At 43.9% G+C, this 21,253-nt stretch overlaps 1 protein-coding gene across 2 annotated transcripts in view; it reads left to right on the top strand.

The window, feature by feature from the left end:
* lepr (leptin receptor) overlaps nt 1-21,253 on the top strand; it is a 105,026-nt gene that overhangs the window by 52,437 nt on the left and 31,336 nt on the right. Inside the window, exons 8-11 of one of the 2 annotated variants that reach the window (XM_067990381.1) lie at nt 7,113-7,400; nt 11,115-11,232; nt 11,866-12,065; nt 13,192-13,340. In XM_067990381.1, coding sequence (XP_067846482.1) covers nt 7,113-7,400; nt 11,115-11,232; nt 11,866-12,065; nt 13,192-13,340 — 755 coding nt within the window. The remainder of the gene's footprint in view (nt 1-7,112; nt 7,401-11,114; nt 11,233-11,865; nt 12,066-13,191; nt 13,341-21,253) is intronic. The other variant, XM_067990382.1, reaches the window with a different exon arrangement.

Raw genomic sequence — 21,253 nt, 5'->3', positions numbered from 1 at the left:
CTGTACAGCAGGAGGGAGGGCTACCGCAGAGAGAGATGCGTCGCAGAAGGCACTACCCTCGCCACAGGGTCTACAGACCGAGGCTCAGCTTCCTGGACCTCTCTGAGCAGCAGTGCACACAGAGACTCAGAGTCACTCGACATGTAGTCGTGGACATCTGCAGCCTCTTTCATGCCGAGCTGCTCCCGGCTGGCCCGAGCACCATCTTCTTACCTGTCGCTGTCAAAGTCACCACTGCCCTCAACAACTACTCCTCCGCGTCCTTCCAGGGTGCAACCGGGGACATCGCCGACGTCTCTCAGTCGTCTGCGCAGAAGAGCCCTGCGAATATACCTACACCCACTCTGCAGTGACACAGTGGGTGGCATCAGTTGTGGGTCTTCATAATGATCCTCAGGAGAGGGCATTATTGCACAAACCAGACAGGATTGGCGAAGACATGGCAGTAGTGGTGCCAATATAATATGTAATGTGAGTTGGTCAGAAATTCAATATAATTAACACCCCTGACAAACCCTCAGACACCCTTGTGCATCCCCTTCATGCTCACGACACGTTTGCCTTACGCTGCCTACTGCACATATGTGATGCATGCCCTGTGGCTGCAGCACAGGTAGTGGCAGGTTGAGTGAGGCTGACCGTGAAAGAGATGCACGAGAGGGTGAGTATGAGATGGAGCCATGAGATTGTATGAGGATTGGGTTGAGTGGTAGTGGCGGGATGAGTACTGGCGAGTTGAGTAGGTGCAGGTAAGATGAGGATGAGGTTTGAGTGGGTATGAGGGGTGATGTGACAGAGTTGTGTTGGCAGTGCTGAAGGAGATGTGGGGTGGGGGCAGTGATGTGGCAGACGGAGTGTAGGGGAAAGACTACGTGTACTCACTTTGGCTGACCTACTGAGGTCATTGGAGCACCTCCTGCACTGTATGCAGGTGGGCGATATGTTGGTTGCGCTGGTGACCTCCTCTGCCACCTCGAGCCAAGCCTTCCTGGTGGCAGAGGCAGGCCGCTTCCTCCCGCACGCCGGGAGGAAGATCTCTGTCCTCCCCCCTCCTCCTCACCCCATGTATTGATACCTGGAGTGAGGCATCATTAAACTGGGAGCAGCCTTCCCCCTGGGCTGCTCCATGCTGTAATTTTTGCTATTTGTTGCAGTATCTGTCAGTGGAGGACTGCCCCTTTAAATAGAGCGCCTCCAGCTGACAGATCGTACTGCGCATGCGCAGCCCGCCCGACGCGCAGATCAGCATCGGGGAACCCGGAAGACCAGGTAAGTGGATCCAATTAGTGGATTGGATCCTACAATCGCGCGGAAAACTGACTAATTTCACCGGGCGTGTTACCCACGCGCCCGATAGCCCCCCCGCCGAGAACCCGCAGCCCTGCTAACATCGGGCCCAATATGTTGGGGCTACAGCACAAACCATCTTAAAGACATAGTTGTGCCAGGATTAGCTGTGATGCCCTCTACAATTAAATAGTTTGCTGACACTCTACATCAGGCCTCACATGTGAACGGCGATTGGTTAAGTAAAGTGCTGGATGGTTGTTGGCACTCGTTGAACTGTACAGCAACATGATTAAGCATCTTCAATAGAAGAGGGAAAAAAACTGGGGGCAGGAGAAATTGGTAGGCAGTAGGAACTGGTGTTAATGGTTGCAATTGTTCTTAATATTTTTTTCTATATTTGTGTATTCAAATATTTTTGTTTAAACATGATTTGCTAAAAACATCATTAGTGGAGGTGATTCAGAGGAGTTGCTGAGCCTGACAGTGAGAGGAGTTGAATTATCAGTAGATATGGTCATGAACCCAGGGTACATCATATGAGCTGCTTAAGGTAATTCAACTCTCTTGCACTGTCTGGTTCAGTAACTACTCCCACCTGATGAAGTCATCAAAAGATGCTGTTTAAGCTAAAATGTTAAAGAAATGTCAACGTTTCAGAAATCTCTTTTTAGGCATCCAGAAGAGCCATGTAATTTTTGTCACATGCAAGCACAGTGATATGTTTTGATTTGATTTGTGTCATTCTGTCTCATGCTTGTGAACAAATGAAAAAAGAGGCTTGTCAAATACTTCTTTTTCATGAAGGTGTTGGCCCTTGAAAAATAATCACAATTTCTTGTCACTATTTTAAATGGGCTATTGATTGTGAGAGTCTCTTTAAGAATCATGGACTACAGCGCATTATGTTAGATGGGCCAAATGCCTTATTATCACCACTTATCTTCTTTCTATTTAAAGAGACATGATGGAATATGGAAGTGTTTCTTACTTTGAGAAATGTCATGCGTGACTCTTCGGCTTCCACTAGCAGAGATGTTCGATACTTCTTTAAGCTGTTGCATCCAAATGTTCTTGATGGTTTGCAGCTATTGCTTTTTCTGTTGAGAAGAAGCTTTTCTTTTCAATATTTTCTCTCCTCCTCTCCTTTCTTAAAGGTGCTCATTCATGTCGAACTACGTCGCCCAAATAGTGCTCCATTCATGTGTGAGCCTTTACAGACACTGTCAGCAGAGCTGAGCCTGATCTTGCATGTGTGTGTATACTAGTTGATCTTCCAATGGCGTTGCACATGAGGAGTGAAGACCAACTGCAGTCTTCATGTGAAAGGAGGTTAGAGGGTGAGGGATAATTGGACCAGGCTATGCAGATATAATTCAGTCTCCGTTTTAAATCTCTACATTCTGTTTTTTTTATATAATAATTTCACAAAACTTTTATGTAGTACAGACTGAGTTGCTGAGAGATGGAGAACTGTGGCTCTACATTACCACCAATAGCGGGAAGGTGTAATCATACGGTGGCAAGTTTACGTGGTTATTTTCATTATACACAGGAATTTATAAAGGAAAAGGTTGAAGCACAAATTGTGCACAGAAATGAGATTTGTAATATATTATTGGTCAATCTCCTATGGTGTACATGGAGGGGAGAAATTCAACTTCAGCTGGGGTGCAAAATGGGCAGCAACAGATCAGCTGCCCGTTATACACCCTGCCCGTTATACACCCTGCCCGTTATACACCCTGCCAGTTATACACCCTGCCCGTTATACACCCTGCCCGTTATACACCCTGCCCGTTATACACCCTGCCCGTTATACACCCTGCCCAATTTTCCTCACCATAGAAAGGAAAATGAAGCGGGGAGTATAATGGGCCTCTGATCCGTTACTGCCTATTTTCTGTCCCCAAAAGTTGAATTTTACTCCCAGGGAGTCGAGTCCAAATGTAATGTGGTTATCTGTGGTGGGTGGTGGCATTACAGGGGTTCAGGGTGATAGCAAAAAGTCACATGAAGGGGCTGACATTTGACTCCTATTATGCGACTTGTAATGCCATAGATTCTCATTCTTTCTCCTTTCCTCACTCCCTCCTTACAGTGCCCCAAACTCCCCTGGCACTCACTGTTTTGCCCTTCGCTGTCTGTCTTTCTTCTAATGAACCCAGTTTCTGTTTCCACAACTCCTGTATTCCCAACATCTCTCCTACCTTAAAATGGGTGAAGATAAAGATGTACAGAAAATAGTATTAGCAGGGCAGATGGGCAAGTGAGAGTATCTGATGTGGAAGGGGCATAGGACAGACCCCAGTGGATAAATATATTATAAATAAAAAAAAGTTTGCCAGTTTCCTGGCAAAGATATGGGCACAAGAGACAGCCGCATCTGCAGTTGGTGGGAAGCAGAGCAGGACCCTGAAAGAGAGCCTCACTATAAACAACACTGGAAAGGCCAGAGTAGGAGTCATGACACTGGGTTAAAATTAGTGTTCAGCCAGTGATCATCCCTACCTTCAGAATAAAACCACCACCCCCATCAAACCAATTGACTTCAGTGGGGTGAGGAAGTCTCAATTATATTGTTGTAGACTGTTACCTGTGGGGCTGTGAACTCGAGGACTGACAGTTGAGATACTGGAAGAGGCAACAGCATTTTTATTCAGTAAAAAGTTGCAATAAAACTTCCATTCAACAAACAACATGAATGTAATGTTTATTCAACAAACAATAGCGTAATACTAACAAGCTTCAGCACAAGAACAGTGAACTGTAAAATATAAAATGCAAATAGTGAGGGCCACATCCCTCTACATAAGGCAGCAATGTAACACAACAGAGGTGCACAGAACATTGACTTGGCGGGAGGGGGGTTGGTTGGGGGGTGGGTGGGAGGGCAGATGTCAGGGTTCTAGCTTGCGTTGTGATTCTGCTACTTAGTTGCTGCTTTCTGAGGGAGCTTTGAAGGCAATAAAATGTGTCTTTGAACCAGGATTTCCTCTTGCAGCCGGCTGCTGCCTGACTGACTTTATGGCTTCCCACTGTTAAAATCCTGTCTCCCTGACCAACAGAGATTGAAGGGGTTTGTCAACACATTTGCTGCTGGGTGTCTTCCTGTGTAAACAGACACATGTGTGGCCTTTATAGTCTCTAATCTGCTGAAAGCAGCTGACCACCCCTCATTTAAAATTCCTGCCACCTGCCTCTGCAGGTTTAGCCTGGCAGGAGGCTGCCCTGAGTGCTTAACACTTCTTAACCAGCTGTTGCTGAGAGATCATTTTAACATTGAGGATAAACACGTCTGTCCTTTTAAAAACCATGAAACGACAACAGAAAATGCTGGAAACGCTCAACAAGTCAAGTAGCATCTGTAAAGAAAGGAAAATCTGCAGTGTTTTATTTTTTGTATTTTTTTCTCTTAAAGAGCTTGCTGTGTTTGTTACCTTGCTTGCCCTGGTCAGGTCACTGATTTTTTTCCAGCACTAGTTCCCGATTCTGGGGGAGTCACCAAGGTGGTGCTCAGGGCTTCTGGCATCTCCCTCCAGGACCTCTGACTTATTTTTTGGGGGGCCTTCCCCTTGCACGTCCCCAGTAGTCTCACTGTATGCATCTCGTTTTCATCGAGAAGGGCCCGCAGGTCCTTCTTCGCAAAGTTGGTGGCTGTCCCCTTTGAGCCCTCCTGCAACGTGTCTGTGAAAATGGGGATGTTGAGACACTGGAAACTACTTTTTAAAGTGATTTAAAGCAATTTTGAACAAAAATGGAGATACTGAGACACTTGGAACAACTGTTTGAAGTAATTTTGAAGAGATTTCAGACAAAACAGATTGCAGACAGGCTGGCATGCTGCCACTTACCTACCACGCCCAAGCCTCACTCTGAGGAATGATGTCTGTTCTGAGCTTTTATAGTCCTCTATCCATGGATCCCAGGGCTCACCACTTCTGAGGTCCCCGCTATGCCGCTGTGCTCGCTGCATCATATACAAATTAGTTTAGTTGGAAATCATGGTGTAAGTTTGCATCAGGAAGATCGGTGCGTGATCTGGTATATGTTCTGGTATAACTTGCTGTTTACGCCATTCTAGGAAGTTCCCGGCCTACGTATATATTACATATAAATTGAATGGTCTGATCTTCCAAGCTTATGCACATCATAATGAATAATACTTTCAGCATACAGGAAAATTTAAGTGACTCTGTATAAAAATCATCTGCACAAATTTCCAATCTCAACTGAATAATATTCTAACTGGTGTCCACCTTGGCTCAGTGGTAGCTCTCTTCCCCCTGAGTCAGAAGGTCATGGGTTCAAGCCCGATTACAGAAACTTGAGCACATAACATAGGCTGGCACCTCAATGCAGTACTGAGTGAGTGCTGCACTGTTGGAGGTAACATTTTTCAGATGAGAAGTTAAACTGAGGCCTTGTCTGCCCTCTCAGGTGGACATAAAAGATCCCATTGCACTATTCGAAGAAGAGTGGGAGAGTTCTCCCAGTGTCTTGGCCCTCAATCAACATCTAAAACAGATGATCTGGTCATTTATTTCATTGCTGTTTGTAGGACCTTGCTGTGCACAAGTTGGCTGCTGCGTTTCCTACATTACAATAGTGACTACACTTCAAAAGTATTTAATTGGCTGCAAAGCACTTTGGAATGATGTCATGAGGCCGTGAAAGGTGCTCTATAAGTTATATAAGTGCAAGTCTTTTTTCTTTCTGTTGATGTTTGCAGTATGATTTCCTATTTTTGCTAAGATTCATGAAAACTGGAATTCCCCCTCCCCCCCCATCCCCTGCTTTATGTCTGCATCAAGCACCATCTGGTTAGGTGCAGAGTAAAGCTCCCACTCCGCTCCAAAATGTTTTAGTTCCAAGCTCCGTGAGCACTCCTGGCTGTACCTTCTGTCTCCACGTCAGCCAGCCTTCTAGATTTCTGAGTGAGACTGCTAATGGAGGGAGGGAGGGGAGAGATTTCCTGTGGTCCGTGTCTGTTGGCAACATCATAAAAAAAAAAGCCTTTTCAAAAAGAAAGCTGGTCATCAAAACTTTACAGATGTTAAATTATTGGAGGAATAGAACAGAGAGAGGAAGGAAACCAGGCTCAGGTGGGTTAATCCTGCATCCACTTTAATGGCATAATGAATGATATGTTGTCTTTTATTCCTGCTTTTAACTAAAGTGAATGATTTGCTTCAGGAAGTGCTGGGACATTGTTATGTAATCAGTATTTAAAGGCACTTTCCCTCACCTGAGCAACTTATTCCAGTCTGCTGCATAATACTCAATTCATGAATTAATGATTTATCTTGTCAGAGTCGCCACATGTGCTTATATTAGTGCCATCTAAATGAAGAAAGAACTATATGGGACTTGCTGTGTTGATATAATTGTAATCGGTAAGATTGTTTTGTGCTTTTATTGAAATACATTAGGCTCATATGGTGCTGTTGCTACTCTTGGCAAGGTTCAATCATAGTTATTTTGAACATTTTTATAAAGTTCAATTTTTACACAGATTACGTTAGCTTTTTACTCCCCTTAACTCCACCATGTCTTTTCCCCCACCTGTGAGGAGAAAGTTGAATAGGGTTAGGGTTAGGGTTAGCTGAACAACACGAGCAGTTTCTGAACAGCATGGATGGAAATCTGAGAATCAGCCACCCAGTCTCTCAGTTGAAGAAGATGTGTGGCAAAACCCTGGCAGGGGAGGGAGAGGATATACTTTCTTAAAAGAAATAGCAATCAAACGCTGTATAATTAATGTGTTAACATGCAAATATTAAAAAAATATATTTCTTTGACATGCGAATATTCTTTTTTGACAGAAATTACTTATTACCCTTCTCAAGTGCTGACCACTGTTGGCTCGGATGTTACAGTGCGGTGTGTTTTTTATAATCAGACCCTGACCACAAATAATGTTGCTTGGTGGCTAAACATGAATGAAAAAATTCCAGAATATCAGTATGCTTTAATCAGTGATCGTGAAACCAGTGTTACTCTCTTCAACGTAACATCAAATGGACAGTCCCAATGCAACATATTGCTGTGTTGCCTTCAAAATGAAGAAAGAACTATATGTAACTTTCGCTATGCTGAAATAATCGTAATCGGTAAGATTCTTTTGGAAAATAAGAAGCATGGGGCCTGATTTTAGCAGGCCTGCAGGTTTCCGGCGGGTTGGGTTTCGGGAGTGTGGTCAACACGCTCGGAGAAATTAGTGGGTTGCCCGCGCGATCGTAGCAGGCAACACACTAATAGGAATCAATTACCTGATCCTCCAGGGTCCGCGGCGCTGGCCTGCGCGTCGGTCGGGCTGCGCATGCGCAGTACGATCTGTCAGCTGGAGGCTCTCTAGTTAAAGGGGCAGTCCTCCACTGACAGATGCTGCAACCAATGGAACCAATTGCAGCATGGAGCAGCCCAGGGGGAAGGCTGCTCCCAGTTTAATGATGCCTCACCCCAGGTATCATCAGATGGGGTGAGGAGGAGGGGGAGGACACAGATCTTCCACCTGGCGGTCGGGAGAAAGCGGCCTGCCTCTGCCACCAAGAAGGCCTGGCTCGAGGTGGCAGAGGGGGTCACCTGCGCCACCAACATATGGCCCACCTGCATACAGTGCAGGAGGCGCTGCAATGACCGCAGTAGGTCAGCCACAGTGAGAACACGAAGTCTTTCCCCTACACTCCGTCTGCCACAACACTGCCCCCACCCCACATCTCCTTCGGCACTGCCAACACTACTCTGTCACATCACCCTTCATACCCACTCAAACCCCATCCTCATCTTACCTCCACCTACTCACCTCGCCAGTACTCATCCTGCCACTAACACGCAACCCAATCCTCATACAATCTCATTGCTCCATCCCATACTCACCCTCTCGTGCATCTCCCTCACGGCCAGCCTCACTCAACCTGCCACCACCTGTGCTGCAGCCACAGGGCATGCATCACATATGTGCAGTAGGCAGCGTAAGGCAAACGTGTCGTGAGCATGAAGGGGGTGCACAAGGGTGTCTGAGGGTTTGTCATGGGTGTTACCTATATTGAATTTCAGAGCAACAAACAGCACACATTATATTGACACCACCACTGCCACGTCTCCGCGAATCCTGTCCACTGTGTCCAATAATGCCCGCTCCTGGGTATCACTATGAGGACCCACCACTGATGCCACCCATCGTGTTACTGCAGAGTAAGTGCAGGTGTATTTGCAGGGCTCGTCCGCGCAGACGACTGAGAGACATCGGCGGTGTAGCCGGCTGCACCCTGGAAGGATGCGGAGGAGAAGGTGTGGAGGGCAGTGGTGACTTTGACAGCGACAGGTAAGCAGTTGGTGCTGGGGCCAGCCAGGAGCAGCTTGGCATGAAAGAGGCTGCAGATCTCCACGACTACATGTCGAGCGAATCTGCGCCTCCCTGTGCACTGCTGCTCGGAGAGGTCCGGGGAGCTGCGCCTCGGTCTGTGGACCCTGTGGCGAGGGTAGTGCCCTCTGCGATGCGTCTCTCTCTGCGGTAGCCCTCCCTCCTGCTGTGCAGGTGGGCGTGCAACAACACCATGTTGGGGGGCTCCACGTCTCTGCGGCGGACGGCGTGGACTGCGAGGCTGCTGGGGCTGGTCATGCTGTTCGTCCTCCGAGGGTGTCCACACACCACCCATTTGGCAGGTGTTGGTCTGAGGGGTTGTGCAGGGTAGGTGGGTGGTTCCTCGGACTGGGGCTGCGGTTTCGTGTCGGTCTGTCCTCTGGCTTGGCGGGGGGTGGTGGGGGGCAGGGGTTGCCCTATGTGACGCGGTGGCCTCCTGCGTGGGTGAGGGCTCTCCCCCGTGGAGTGCACCTTGGCACCTGCCACAGGCTGCTGGCTGCAACACGCCTGGTTGGAGAGAGACTGTTTCCCCCAGTGTGTGAAACTCACTGCCTTGAACCTAAAATCCCACACTTCCTCTTTTGACAGCTAATTCAGCTCATTAACTGACCTCAACAAGCAAGGTAAGTAACTCAAGTGGAACCCCGCTGGCTTTAATTGCCTGCGGGATTCCCACCAGCGGGGCTTGCGCGTGCAGCCCCGCACGTCAGCGCGGTACCCGGAAGTGGCCGGGATTTCGTCGCGATCCGGTCACGTGACCGGATATCGGGATTTTCGGGGCCCCCCCGCTGGAAACCCGCCGGAAACCCGACGCCAAAATCGAGCCCATGTTTTCTGACAGTTTAAAAAGAAATTCAATTTGTCACAGATTGTTTTTAAGCAATTTTATCTATATTGTATACTTTCTTTTGCAATTTTACCTGCCTTTTCTCGCCTCCTCCCCTGAAGGTGCTCGGTTACAGTTACACAAACAATCAAATAGCCTGACATTCATTGTCTAGGAAGAATGGTCACTTGGATAAGGTGAATGGCTGTGGAATTGTATCCCAGAATAGTATGCTCTTTCACGAGAGCAGGGAAGTGTTTTTGTTTAGGTTAGAAGACTCCTGTAGAAAAGTCTGGCATAACTATTTGAGTAAGATGGCCATGTCAGCTTCTCGCCCTCTCAAAAAACATTATATTCGGCAACTCTACAGATTACTGTGTAATTGCAAGTAATGACAGAGTCATCATTGGTAACGGGTATGTGCTCACCACAGATCACTGCTGGGGTGTACTTAATCTGAAAATAATAACTTTTATTATACCTGTAATACTTGCAGGAATTTACAGGATACTCTTTACATATGGTGGAATTATATATTAAGTATTATTAAAATATTTAAAATAGTTAAGTGTATTAAAGAGCCTTATTTTCTGAACAGATTTAAACATTGGGCCGGATTTTGCTGTGAGACTTGCACTTGCCCGTAGACTTTCTTTGAGCTTTTGCACGGCAACTTCCTGTAAATTATGGAGCTAAAAAGTGCGACGCCCTCTACAGGGCATCTGGGCCCTGTGTGAACAGGGCAAGCAGCTTTTTTGTGTCTCCTTAACTAATCAGATTTAAGCCACGCAGAGACTGAATCAGGAAGTGTAAGTTAGAATAGTGAATTCAATGTCAAATCAGGTACAGAAAGCAAAATAAAGAAAGATTGAATTAAGAGATAGAAAGAAAAAGTAAAAAAATAAAAATTTATTGAAAAATGTTTTTTTTTAAATGTCAACAACAATTAAAATCTGAAGGAATGAGACTCCACATTTGTTAAAGTTAATTTTCAGTACCACAGAGGTTGTTTGGCAGTCATTAAGACTTAACACGCCATTAAAAGGGTACTTATATCAGAATGGATAAGCCCTAGCTTTATCTGGCAAGATTAGTCCAGGAACTTCACGCTGTTCCATTCATTTGAATGGGGAGCCAGCCGGCGAGGAGCCGTTTTCGCAGAGCTTACGGAGGAGGCTCGAATCTAGTACAGCAACTTCCGGATTTCCGCTTTTAACTAAGCATGTGCAGTCTCCGGAAGCTACTGTCTGATTTGAACATGAATAACGGTGAGCGCTGTTAGCCTCACCATTATTGTACAGCAAAATCCAGTGCAATTAATAAATACAGTACTTAACATATTGGAAATCTATATTTTTAAGTAATTATTGAATATATTTATGTTACATCTTCTGGTCTATATTCTCTCTATATTTAAGAATTAAAATATTTTTGCAGATATTTAGAGATACATATTTAAGTGATTAATTAATAATGTTTGTCCAGACAAGTATTTCAGATATATATTCTCTTTATATATATATAAGTATTGTATTTTAACAGACTATTATTTTTGAGAAAGCAAACATAATCTCTCCACATCATGATTATAAAGATGCTTTTACTACATTTCTCATTTTTTATATTTTTAATTAGATATGAAAATTAATATTTCATGTGAGACTGATGGTGCAATGGAAACAATGATCTGCAGATGGCACCCAAGTGCATGGAAACCAGAAACAGACAGCAATTATAAGTTCAAGTATTACATGTAAGTATAATGCGCCTTTATCATTTTGGGGGAGGGGTAGGAATAACTCCTGATTACTCATTTAGTAAAGGTACTGCACAGTGTAGAACTGAGTCAAGCAGACCTGGAAGGTCAGCGTGTTTCTTTCCTTAAAACTTGTTCAACATCTTTCTATCTACGTCTGTTATAGTAGCCATGGCTAGTCCTCCTAGATAGTTATCTGTTTTTAACTCCCTTCATGATGAAAGTTTGTATTGTGCAAGCTTCACAAAGGTGCAGAGTAAAGCTCTCACTATTGTACCCCAACAATGTGATTTAGCCTCCAAAGTAAGAGGCTAATTCCCCATTACATTGGCAAGAATTTTTTTCCATTTCCCACATTAGCCATCCTTGTGGTCGCTTGAGCATGATTGTCAATTTGTGCTGAAATCTGGGCTATGGGACTCCACAAACCAGGAATTTGGTTGAAATTGTCCCAGACTCATTTTGTATACAACCCCAGCAATCAGTTTGGGTTCGATTTGAACCCAGGTCTCAGAAATGAAAGGACAAAGTACTAATCCCCTGTACCATCTAGTTCCCCTAAAATTTAATATTTTATTCAATTTGATTAAGCCAATGTACACATTCTCTTTGATATTTTTTCTTGACAAGGAAAGGGTCATGGTGTGATAACCTGAAAGGTGAGGACCATAGCTCTGATATTGAAGAATGCCAGGTGCAGATGAATGAGTTTGATGAGTGTCATATCAAGCCAATCAACCTCACTTTTGGCCACGTGATGTGGTTGGAATTCCACCATCAAGAGGCAATGTTCAAATCTCCACCGATCTGTGTAATTCCCATGGATGTAGGTGAGTTAAGCTTTATTGACCAGTAGCAATGGCTTTCGGTCCAGGTTATTGTTTTTTAATTCTGCTCTCCAGTTTAACAAAAAGAGACCAAAATTCAATTTCCACTCATAAAAAAAGCAAGCTTTAACTTATATTGTTTAACATCCTACTGGGTATCATATCTATGTGGTGTAGTATTACAAGAGGTTTAATAAGGAAGTGTATTCTGCTGAATTGACCCATTAATTCCTATAAGTTATAGTGAGCAATACTTATGCATTTACTGGTGCCTTTCATTTAAACTTTGTTGCTTTATTTTATACAGGTTTGTGGTAGCATGTAAGCAGTCATTTTTTTGTGTAGAACTCTTTCAACCCCATCCCCCCCACCACATTTCACACATTCCAATCCAGTGACATCATGAATCTGGAGAACTGCACACAACTCACCAAGACCATTCATGATGTGACTGGAGTGGAACCCCAGGCTAGTTCTTGCAGTCCTGAACAGTATGCAAGCAAATGTTTGTTGTAATTGCCTCTCCTCTAGCCTCCAAACTTTCTTACCTCTTTATCAATACGACTCTGGCATGTTCCTCTGAATTTTCCACTCTCGTTCCTCCCAAACTTTAAATATGTCATCCTATATGCTTTCCTCCTCCTTCAAGCTTAAATCAAGACTCCGACTCTAGCTTATTCTTTAATAGTATCTCGAAACTGTGGAGCTCCTCACCTCTCAGTCTTCCCTTCCTCTACAATCTACAGTCTTTTCAAATCCAGACTTGGCATCACATAATCACTACTTTTTGATTTACTACATCACCTGATCACTACTACTTCAATATCTCATCTTCTCTTAACCTGGGCCATGTCCTGCACAATCGACCTTGGCTCTTCACTCAGGTTTCTCAATAATAAGAAAAACAGTAATTCTGAAGCATGAAGTGGTAATGGGTTATCTGAAAAGCACAAGTAAATTTCCATGTTTCCCCATTTATAAAATGTTAGGCTTATAGGTAATTCGGTGAAATATCCTTTCCCTTTAAAGTGGGCGTGTGGGCTTATTAATAATTTATCTAATGTAAACTCCAGATTTTGTAAGTGCTGCATTGCCCATTAATATTACTTTTTCCTTTTCATATTGATAGTGAAACCTTGGGCACCCTCCAAAGTTGATGCAGAAATCACCTTAAATGAAGGTTGCCTAAATATTAGCTGGGACAAGCCGTACCTGCCACCATACAAACTTCAGTTTGAAATTCAGTACTCTGAGGATGGAATGGAAAGTAACTGGAAGGTAGGGTGATCTGCTAAAACTTTGTAAAGGTTGTACTGAACTGCACAGCATGTTGGAGTATCAGTGCCAACATCAGGGAGTGCTGAGTTGAAAGTTCATGTCTAAAATCTCATTTTCACCCCCCCCATATCTATTTCTCTCTCTCTCTCACACTCACACACACACTCACACACACACACACACACACTTCACAATCCCAGTCACATTGCCAGTGGGAAGTGCCAAGTGCCAAGTGAGGGAGGGATAATTGGAGGGACAGTCACTCTTACTTGCCTTCTAACAGCCAGTTTCAGAATGCATTAGCAAGAGAGCTGAGGATATGGTGCTTGTCATGGATAGTGACCGCTGACAGATGATCTGATCCCAACCGACTTTCAGTGCACCTTTGTAACTGGTCACTAGGAAGCATGGAAGAGTGCTTTAGGGATACTCTCCCTTTGAACATTTCATCTCTCCCTATGGAAAAATTTGACTAGATCCGACGCAATGCTGAGAAATAAATTAGGAACCCAACTGTGGGTGGACCTTGTGTACGTTTCTTCACTCTGGCATGTCACATTGAGATACGAACACTGCACTACAGGGTTGCTTTGATCTCTTTATTTTTCAAGTATGAATAAATTGAGGATACTGCAGAGGTAGGTCAGCTGTTTTTTTTACACAACTGGGAAAAGAAGATTGCAGAAACAAATATATTTATTCCATGAGCACAAAGCTCTAGCTAGAGATGTGAAAGCTACTTTTCAATTGACTCAGTGACACAGTTAATGCTGTTGGTGGTACAGTAGTTTAAACATTGGGCTTTCACCTCTTGGATCTTGGTCCAATTACAGCCCAAATTAATAGTTTGAAAATCTGCGTGCTTACAGTAAGCATCCTGCATGAATAGAATTTGGCTAGTCTCAACCCAGTTACTAATGGGGATGGGCCCACACCACTGCCCTTAGTTTGGCACTAATAGTCAATCTCAGTCAGAGAGGCTGCAGGACATGTGGAAAATGTTACACCAGCCTAATAAGGAGGTATTTAAGCTGATGCACATTATAGAGTATAGTAGAGCGTCTAACCGTGTTATCTAACCTGAGGGTACTTGATGACGACACTGAGTACTTGAATTGGAAATGGTTCCAATCCCGAGCATTACCACTCTTCAAATAATTTTTTTTAAAAACTGCAATTTCTGGAACTTAGAAATAAAAACATAAAATGCTGGAAATAAACAGCAGGCCTGTCAGCACCTTAATTTGGCCTCCTACAATTTTCCAACTGTGTTCAGTGCAAGCTTCAAAAACATTATCTTATCCTATTCTCGATACTTTGCAGTCTTCAGATTTGAACATTGATGATAGTAATGTCAGACTCTAGATATATACTCTATTTCCTTTACATCAGGAGGTACTATTGATACAGGTTCTGCCAGTGTCTGGGGGATAGGGAAGGTGGGTTGGTATTTGGTGGAGAGACCTCAAATCAGAAAAATTTTCTGGTGGGAGAGATATAGAATCATAGAATCATAGAAGTTTACAACATGGAAACAGGCCCTTCGGCCCAACATGTCCATGTCGCCCAGTTTATACCACTAAGCGAGTCCCAATTGCCTGCACTTGGTCCGTATCCCTCTATACCCATCTTACCCATGTAACTGTCCAAATGCTTTTTAAAAGACAAAATTGTACCCGCCTCTACTACTGCCTCTGGCAGCTCGTTCCAGACACTTACCACCCTTTGAGTGAAAAAATTGCCCCTCTGGACCCTTTTGTATCTCTCCCCTCTCACCTTAAATCTATGCCCCCTCGTTATAGACTCCCCTACCTTTGGGAAAAGATTTTGACTATCTACCTTATCTATGCCCCTCATTATTTTATAGACTTCTATAAGATCACCCCTCAACCTCCTACTCTCCAGGGAAAAAATTCTCAGTCTATCCAACCTCTCCCTATAAGTCAAACCATCAAGTCCCAGTAGCATCCTAGTAAATCTTTTCTGCACTCTTTCTAGTTTAATAATATCCTTTCTATAATAGGGTGACCAGAACTGTACACAGTATTCCAAGTGTGGCCTTACTAATGTCTTGTACAACTTCAACAAGACATCCCAACTCCTGTATTCAATGTTCTGACCAATGAAACCAAGCATGCTGAATGCCTTCTTCACCACCCTATCCACCTGTGACTCCACTTTCAAGGAGCTATGAGCCTGTACTCCTAGATCTCTTTGTTCTATAACTCTCCCCAACGCCCTACCATTAACGGAGTAGGTCCTGGCCCGACTCGATCTACCAAAATGCATCACCTCACATTTATCTAAATTAAACTCCATCTGCCATTCATCGGCCCACTGGCCCAATTTATCAAGATCCCGTTGCAATCCTAGATAACCTTCTTCACTGTCCACAATGCCACCAATCTTGGTGTCATCTGCAAACTTACTAACCATGCCTCCTAAATTCTCATCCAAATCATTAATATAAATAACAAATAACAGCGGACCCAGCACCGATCCCTGAGGCACACCGCTGGTCACAGGCCTCCAGTTTGAAAAACAACCCTCTACAACCACCCTCTGTCTTCTGTCGTCAATCCAATTTTGTATCCAATTGGCTACCTCACCTTGGATCCCATGAGATTTAACCTTATGTAACAACCTACCATGCGGTACCTTGTCAAAGGCTTTGCTAAAGTCCATGTAGACCACGTCTACTGCACAGCCCTCATCTATCTTCTTGGTTACCCCTTCAAAAAAACTCAATCAAATTCGTGAGACATGATTTTCCTCTCACAAAACCATGCTGACTGTTCCTAATCAGTCCCTGCCTCTCCAAATGCCTGTAGATCCTGTCTCTCAGAATACCCTCTAACAACTTACCCACTACAGATGTCAGGCTCACCGGTCTGTAGTTCCCAGGCTTTTCCCTGCCGCCCTTCTTAAACAAAGGCACAACATTTGCTACCCTCCAATCTTCAGGCACCTCACCTGTAGCTGTCGATGATTCAAATATCTCTGCTAGGGGACCCGCAATTTCCTCCCTAACCTCCCATAACGTCCTGGGATACATTTCATCAGGTCCCGGAGATTTATCTACCTTGATGCGTGTTAAGACTTCCAGCACCTCCCTCTCTGTAATATGTACACTCCTCAAGACATCACTATTTATTTCCCCAAGTTCCCTAACATCCATGCCTTTCTCAACCGTAAATACCGATGTGAAATATTCATTTAGGATCTCACCCATCTCTTGTGGTTCCGCACATAGATGACCTTGTTGATCCTTAAGAGGCCCTACTCTCTCCCTAGTTACTCTTTTGCCCTTTATGTATTTGTAGAAGCTCTTTGGATTCTCCTTTGCCTTATCTGCCAAAGCAATCTCATGTCCCCTTTTTGCCCTCCTGATTTCTCTCTTAACTCTACTCCGGCAATCTCTATACTCTTCAAGGGATCCACTTGATCCCAGCTGCCTATGCATGTCATATGCCTCCTTCTTCTTTTTGACTAGGGCCACAATCTCCCGAGTCATCCAAGGTTCCCTACTTCTACCAGCCTTGCCCTTCACTTTATAAGGAATGTGCTTACCCTGAAACCTGGTTAACACACTTTTGAAAGCCTCCCACTTACCAGACGTCCCTTTGCCTGCCAACAGACTCTCCCATTCAACTTCTGAAAGTTCCTGTCTATTACCATCAAAATTGGCCTTTCCCCAATTTAGAATTTTAACTTTTGGTCCATGATGTTGACCATTTTTTCCGCTCTTCTTGGGACTGGTCGCTGGCACTCAGTGTTTCAATTGATGAACATACGAAAACGAAGGAAACAAAAAGACCAACTGGTCCATCGAGCCTTTCCTTTTTTTCCTCTTTCTCCATTTTGTCAGCTTTTTGTTTGTGCAGGCCTCTCACTTGTCTTTTCACCCTCCTAACTGCATTTTCTTTTACCATTTTTATGCCTCTCTATCATGTCGCTGATGAACTATTGTATCATCTAATAGTTTTCCATTAAGCAATTTTCAGGTCATTCAACCCATTGACTTCCTCCCTGTTATTCAAGGTATCTGTTGATTCTATTCCCTCTCTCCCCTCCATGCTTTCTCTTTTTTCAAACTTACTGAAATGCTTGCTTATCTTTTAGTCTTCAGTTCTGATGAAGAGTGCATACAGATGATGACTGAAATGTGTATTTCCGGCATTTTCTGTTTTTATTGACATTGCTCATTTTAATAAGAACAAAATTCACAGGTTAACAAGAGTATGCAAAGAAAGATGTGTGATATTATTTATTGCCACGGGTATATAGGCCTTAACTCTCGTTATTTCATATTTGTGAAATTGAACCTGTTGGTATTGGAATTGCCAGTCCTGCCCACAGAAGTAATATCATTTTTAATATCATCATTGAATTGCAACATCCTGTACACCTTAGTTACCAGTGCAAATATTCATTTTCTGCTTTGTCGCACAAAGACTAATGTGTTGCAGGAAGTGGTTTCAAAGTTTATAATCTAATCAAAATTCCATTCACCATGAGAAAAAAATTGATATCCCCCTAATCCTCCTGTCCTGACTCATCCTGGAGTTTCAGATTTGTACATATCAACAGCAGTCTGGTACCTCCTTTATAGTCCTTGAGAAGACAAAGGGGGTAGTTTTATCCTAATCCGCCCAGCAGAAAAGTGACCAGATCGAGCGCCTGTTTTACACCCTGTCCGATATCACTTTCCATTGAAGTCAATACAAAGTAAAATCAGGCAGCCTGTAAAACAGGCATCTGATAAGATCGTGTCTGTTACCTGCTGGGTGGGGTAGGTTAAAATTACCCCCTAAAACCTTGTCTTCACAGTGAGGACACCCCCCATAGTGTATTGTGGCACAACTGCCATGCTAAGTGGGATAGACTAAGGACAAGTCTGACAGCCTAATACCGGGTATCCATGAGACGGTGTGGGCTATTAGCAACAACAGAATTGTATACCATCACAGTCAGTAATGTCATGGCCTGTCACATCCCTCACCCCTCCATCACCATAAAGCTAGGAGACAAATCCTGGATCAATGCGGAGTGTAGAAGAGTGCGCTGCGAACATCACCAGGCATACCTTAGAATGAAGTACCAACCTAGGAAAGCTGCAGCACTGGGCTATCTGAAAGCAGTGGTGCTATTGACTAAGTGGTCCCATAACTATCTGATCAAAGCAAAGCTCTGTAACCCAACCACATTGAGTCGAGAATGGTGTTGTACAATCAGGCAACTAACAGAAGGGAGAGGACACCATGGACATCCCCCTCCTCAAATATAGAAAAGGCTCAAGTATTTGCCAGAGTTTGCAGCCCAAAGTGCTAAGTGGATGATCCTATTCAGCCTCCTCCTGAGGTTCCTGCTATCAAAGATGCCAGTATCAGTCAACTCAGTTCACTCCACTTGACATTAAGAAGTGCTTCAGTGCATTGGACACAGCACGGGCTATACATAGAATGTACAGTACAGAAATAGGCCATTTGGCCCAACTGGTCTATGTCGGTGTTTATGCTCCACTCGGGCCTCCTCCTTCCCTACTTCATCTAACCCTATTGGCATACCCTTCTATTCCTTTTTCCCTCATGTGATAATCTAGCTTCCCCTTAAATGCATCTATGCTAGTCGCCTCAACTACGCCTTGTGGTAGCGAGTTCTACATTCTAACCACTCTCTGGGTAAAGAAATTTCTCCTGAATTCCCTATTGGATTCATTAGTGACTCTTATATTAATGGCCCCTAGTTCTGGTCTCCCCCGCAAGTAGAAACATCTTCTCTATGTCTAATCTATCAAACCTTTTCATAATCTTAAAGATCTCTATCAGGTCGCCCCTCAGTCTTTTCTTTTCTATACGTCCTGATAACATCCTGGTTGTAGTGATGAAGACATGTACAACCTGCCTAGACAAGCTATTGTAATGCAGCTATGACACTGGCATCTATCTGACAATTGCAAGATTGCCCAGGTAGGTGCTATCCACAAAAAGCAAGACAAATCTAACCTGGCCAATTACTGCCCAATTAGCTTCCTCCAAATTATCAGTAAAGAGATAGAAGGAGCCTTCATTCACACCATCTACTCAATAATAACCTGTTTGCTGATACTTATTTTGGGTTCCACCAGAGCCACTTGATTCCAGATCTCTTCACAGCTTTGATCAAGGTGCAGACACAATGGTTGAATACCAGAGGAGAGGTGAGAGTAGCTGCTTTTGACATCAAGGAAGCATTCAACCGAGCATGGCACTAAGCAGCCCTAGCAAAACTGAGGTCAGTTGGGATCAAGAAGAAAACCCTCCAGTAGCTGGAGTCATACATGACACAAAGGAAGATGGTCATGATTGTTGGAGGCCAATCATTGCAGCCCCAGGACATTGCTGCAGGTGTTTCTCAGGGCGGTCTCCTTGGCCCAAACATCTCCTGCTCCTTCACCAATCACCATCCCTCCATCATAAAGTCAGGACTGAAGCTGTTGCTGACAATTTAACAGTATCCGCTCCATTCACAACTCCTCTGATAATGAAGCAGTCCATGTTAGTCAACAGCAGGAACTAGATAACATCCAGGCATGGGCTGACAAGGGGCAGGTGACATTCACGCAATGTAAGTTTCGGGCAGTGACCATCTCAAACGAGAAGAGAGTCAACCTCCTCCCCTTGACCTTAAGTGATAACACCAACATAGAGTCCCCATATCAACAACCTGTGGGTTATTACTGACCAAAAGGGGCTGGACTAGCCATTTCAAGAGCAGAGCAGAGGTTGTGTAATCTTCTACATGTAGCTTACCTCCTGTCCCCTCAAAGCTTCTTCTCCATCTACAAGGTTCAAATCAAGAATGCAATGGAATACTCATCACTCACCTGAATGAGTGCAGCTGCAGCAAGACCCAAACAGCTCAACATCATCTAGGACGGAACATTCCTACCACTGGACTCTATATCTACACCATCCATTACTGGCGCAGTGTAGCTGCAATATGTACTGTCTACAGGATGCTCTGCAGCAACTCAGCAAGATTACTTTAACCTCACCTCCCTTTTCTACCTAATTCCATCATAGAAGCACCATCAGCACAAGATTGTAGTGGTTCAAGGAGAAGGCCCAACACAATCTACTCAGGGCAACTAGGAATGGGCAATAAATATGTTTTTACCAGCACCATTCCCATCGCAATAACAAATAAAAATAAAGTGAGGAAGACTTTGCAGGGTTGACTGGGCTGAGATTGCCTAAGTCTTCTCATAGCTATTGGGGATAGGTACATCCAATTTTTTCTCCCTTATTGTTGAATTTTGTAATGATCGTTTACAGATGAGTGGCTTGCTAGGCCACTTCAGAGAGCACCCATAAAGTGTGGGACTGTGCTCATTTGTAAGGGTGGAAGGCTCCCTTCCCTGAAGGACATTAGTGAACTAGCTTAGTTTTTATGACAGTCTGGCAGCGTTCATGGTAATTACAAAATTTGTTGAATTCAATGTCACAACTTGCTATGGCTGAATTTGATCTTGTGACCTTGAGATTGCTCATACAGTATCATAACCATTACCTTCTTGTGCCCTTCCTGATCTGTTTGGCTCAATATCATAAGATATGGTGCATTTACTCACCAATCCAGTGAGACCCAGCATTTACAATATTTACCAAGCATTTTGTTTGTTCCGTTAGGCTTGTATATCTTTGGAATTTTTGGCTACAATCTATATCTAGAATCACCGTGAAGTGAGGAAGTTACAGATAACTTTTATGTTGACAACTTTTTCTTTTTTTTAAATGTTGCTGTAATTTTCTTGCTGGGTGATATAGAGAGGGCACTGGATAGCTTTCCATCAGTCACATAAAGGAAAGTGGGTGAGTGGGAGTGATTACAACAAAATAATCTCATTGAAGGGCTCAGATAATGTTACAAAC

The sequence above is a fragment of the Heptranchias perlo genome, chromosome 9 (genome assembly GCF_035084215.1).
Source record: "Heptranchias perlo isolate sHepPer1 chromosome 9, sHepPer1.hap1, whole genome shotgun sequence".
Lineage (NCBI taxonomy): Eukaryota > Metazoa > Chordata > Chondrichthyes > Hexanchiformes > Hexanchidae > Heptranchias > Heptranchias perlo.
Note: the sequence above shows the minus strand (reverse complement) of the source record. Positions and strands in the feature narration are given on the sequence as shown.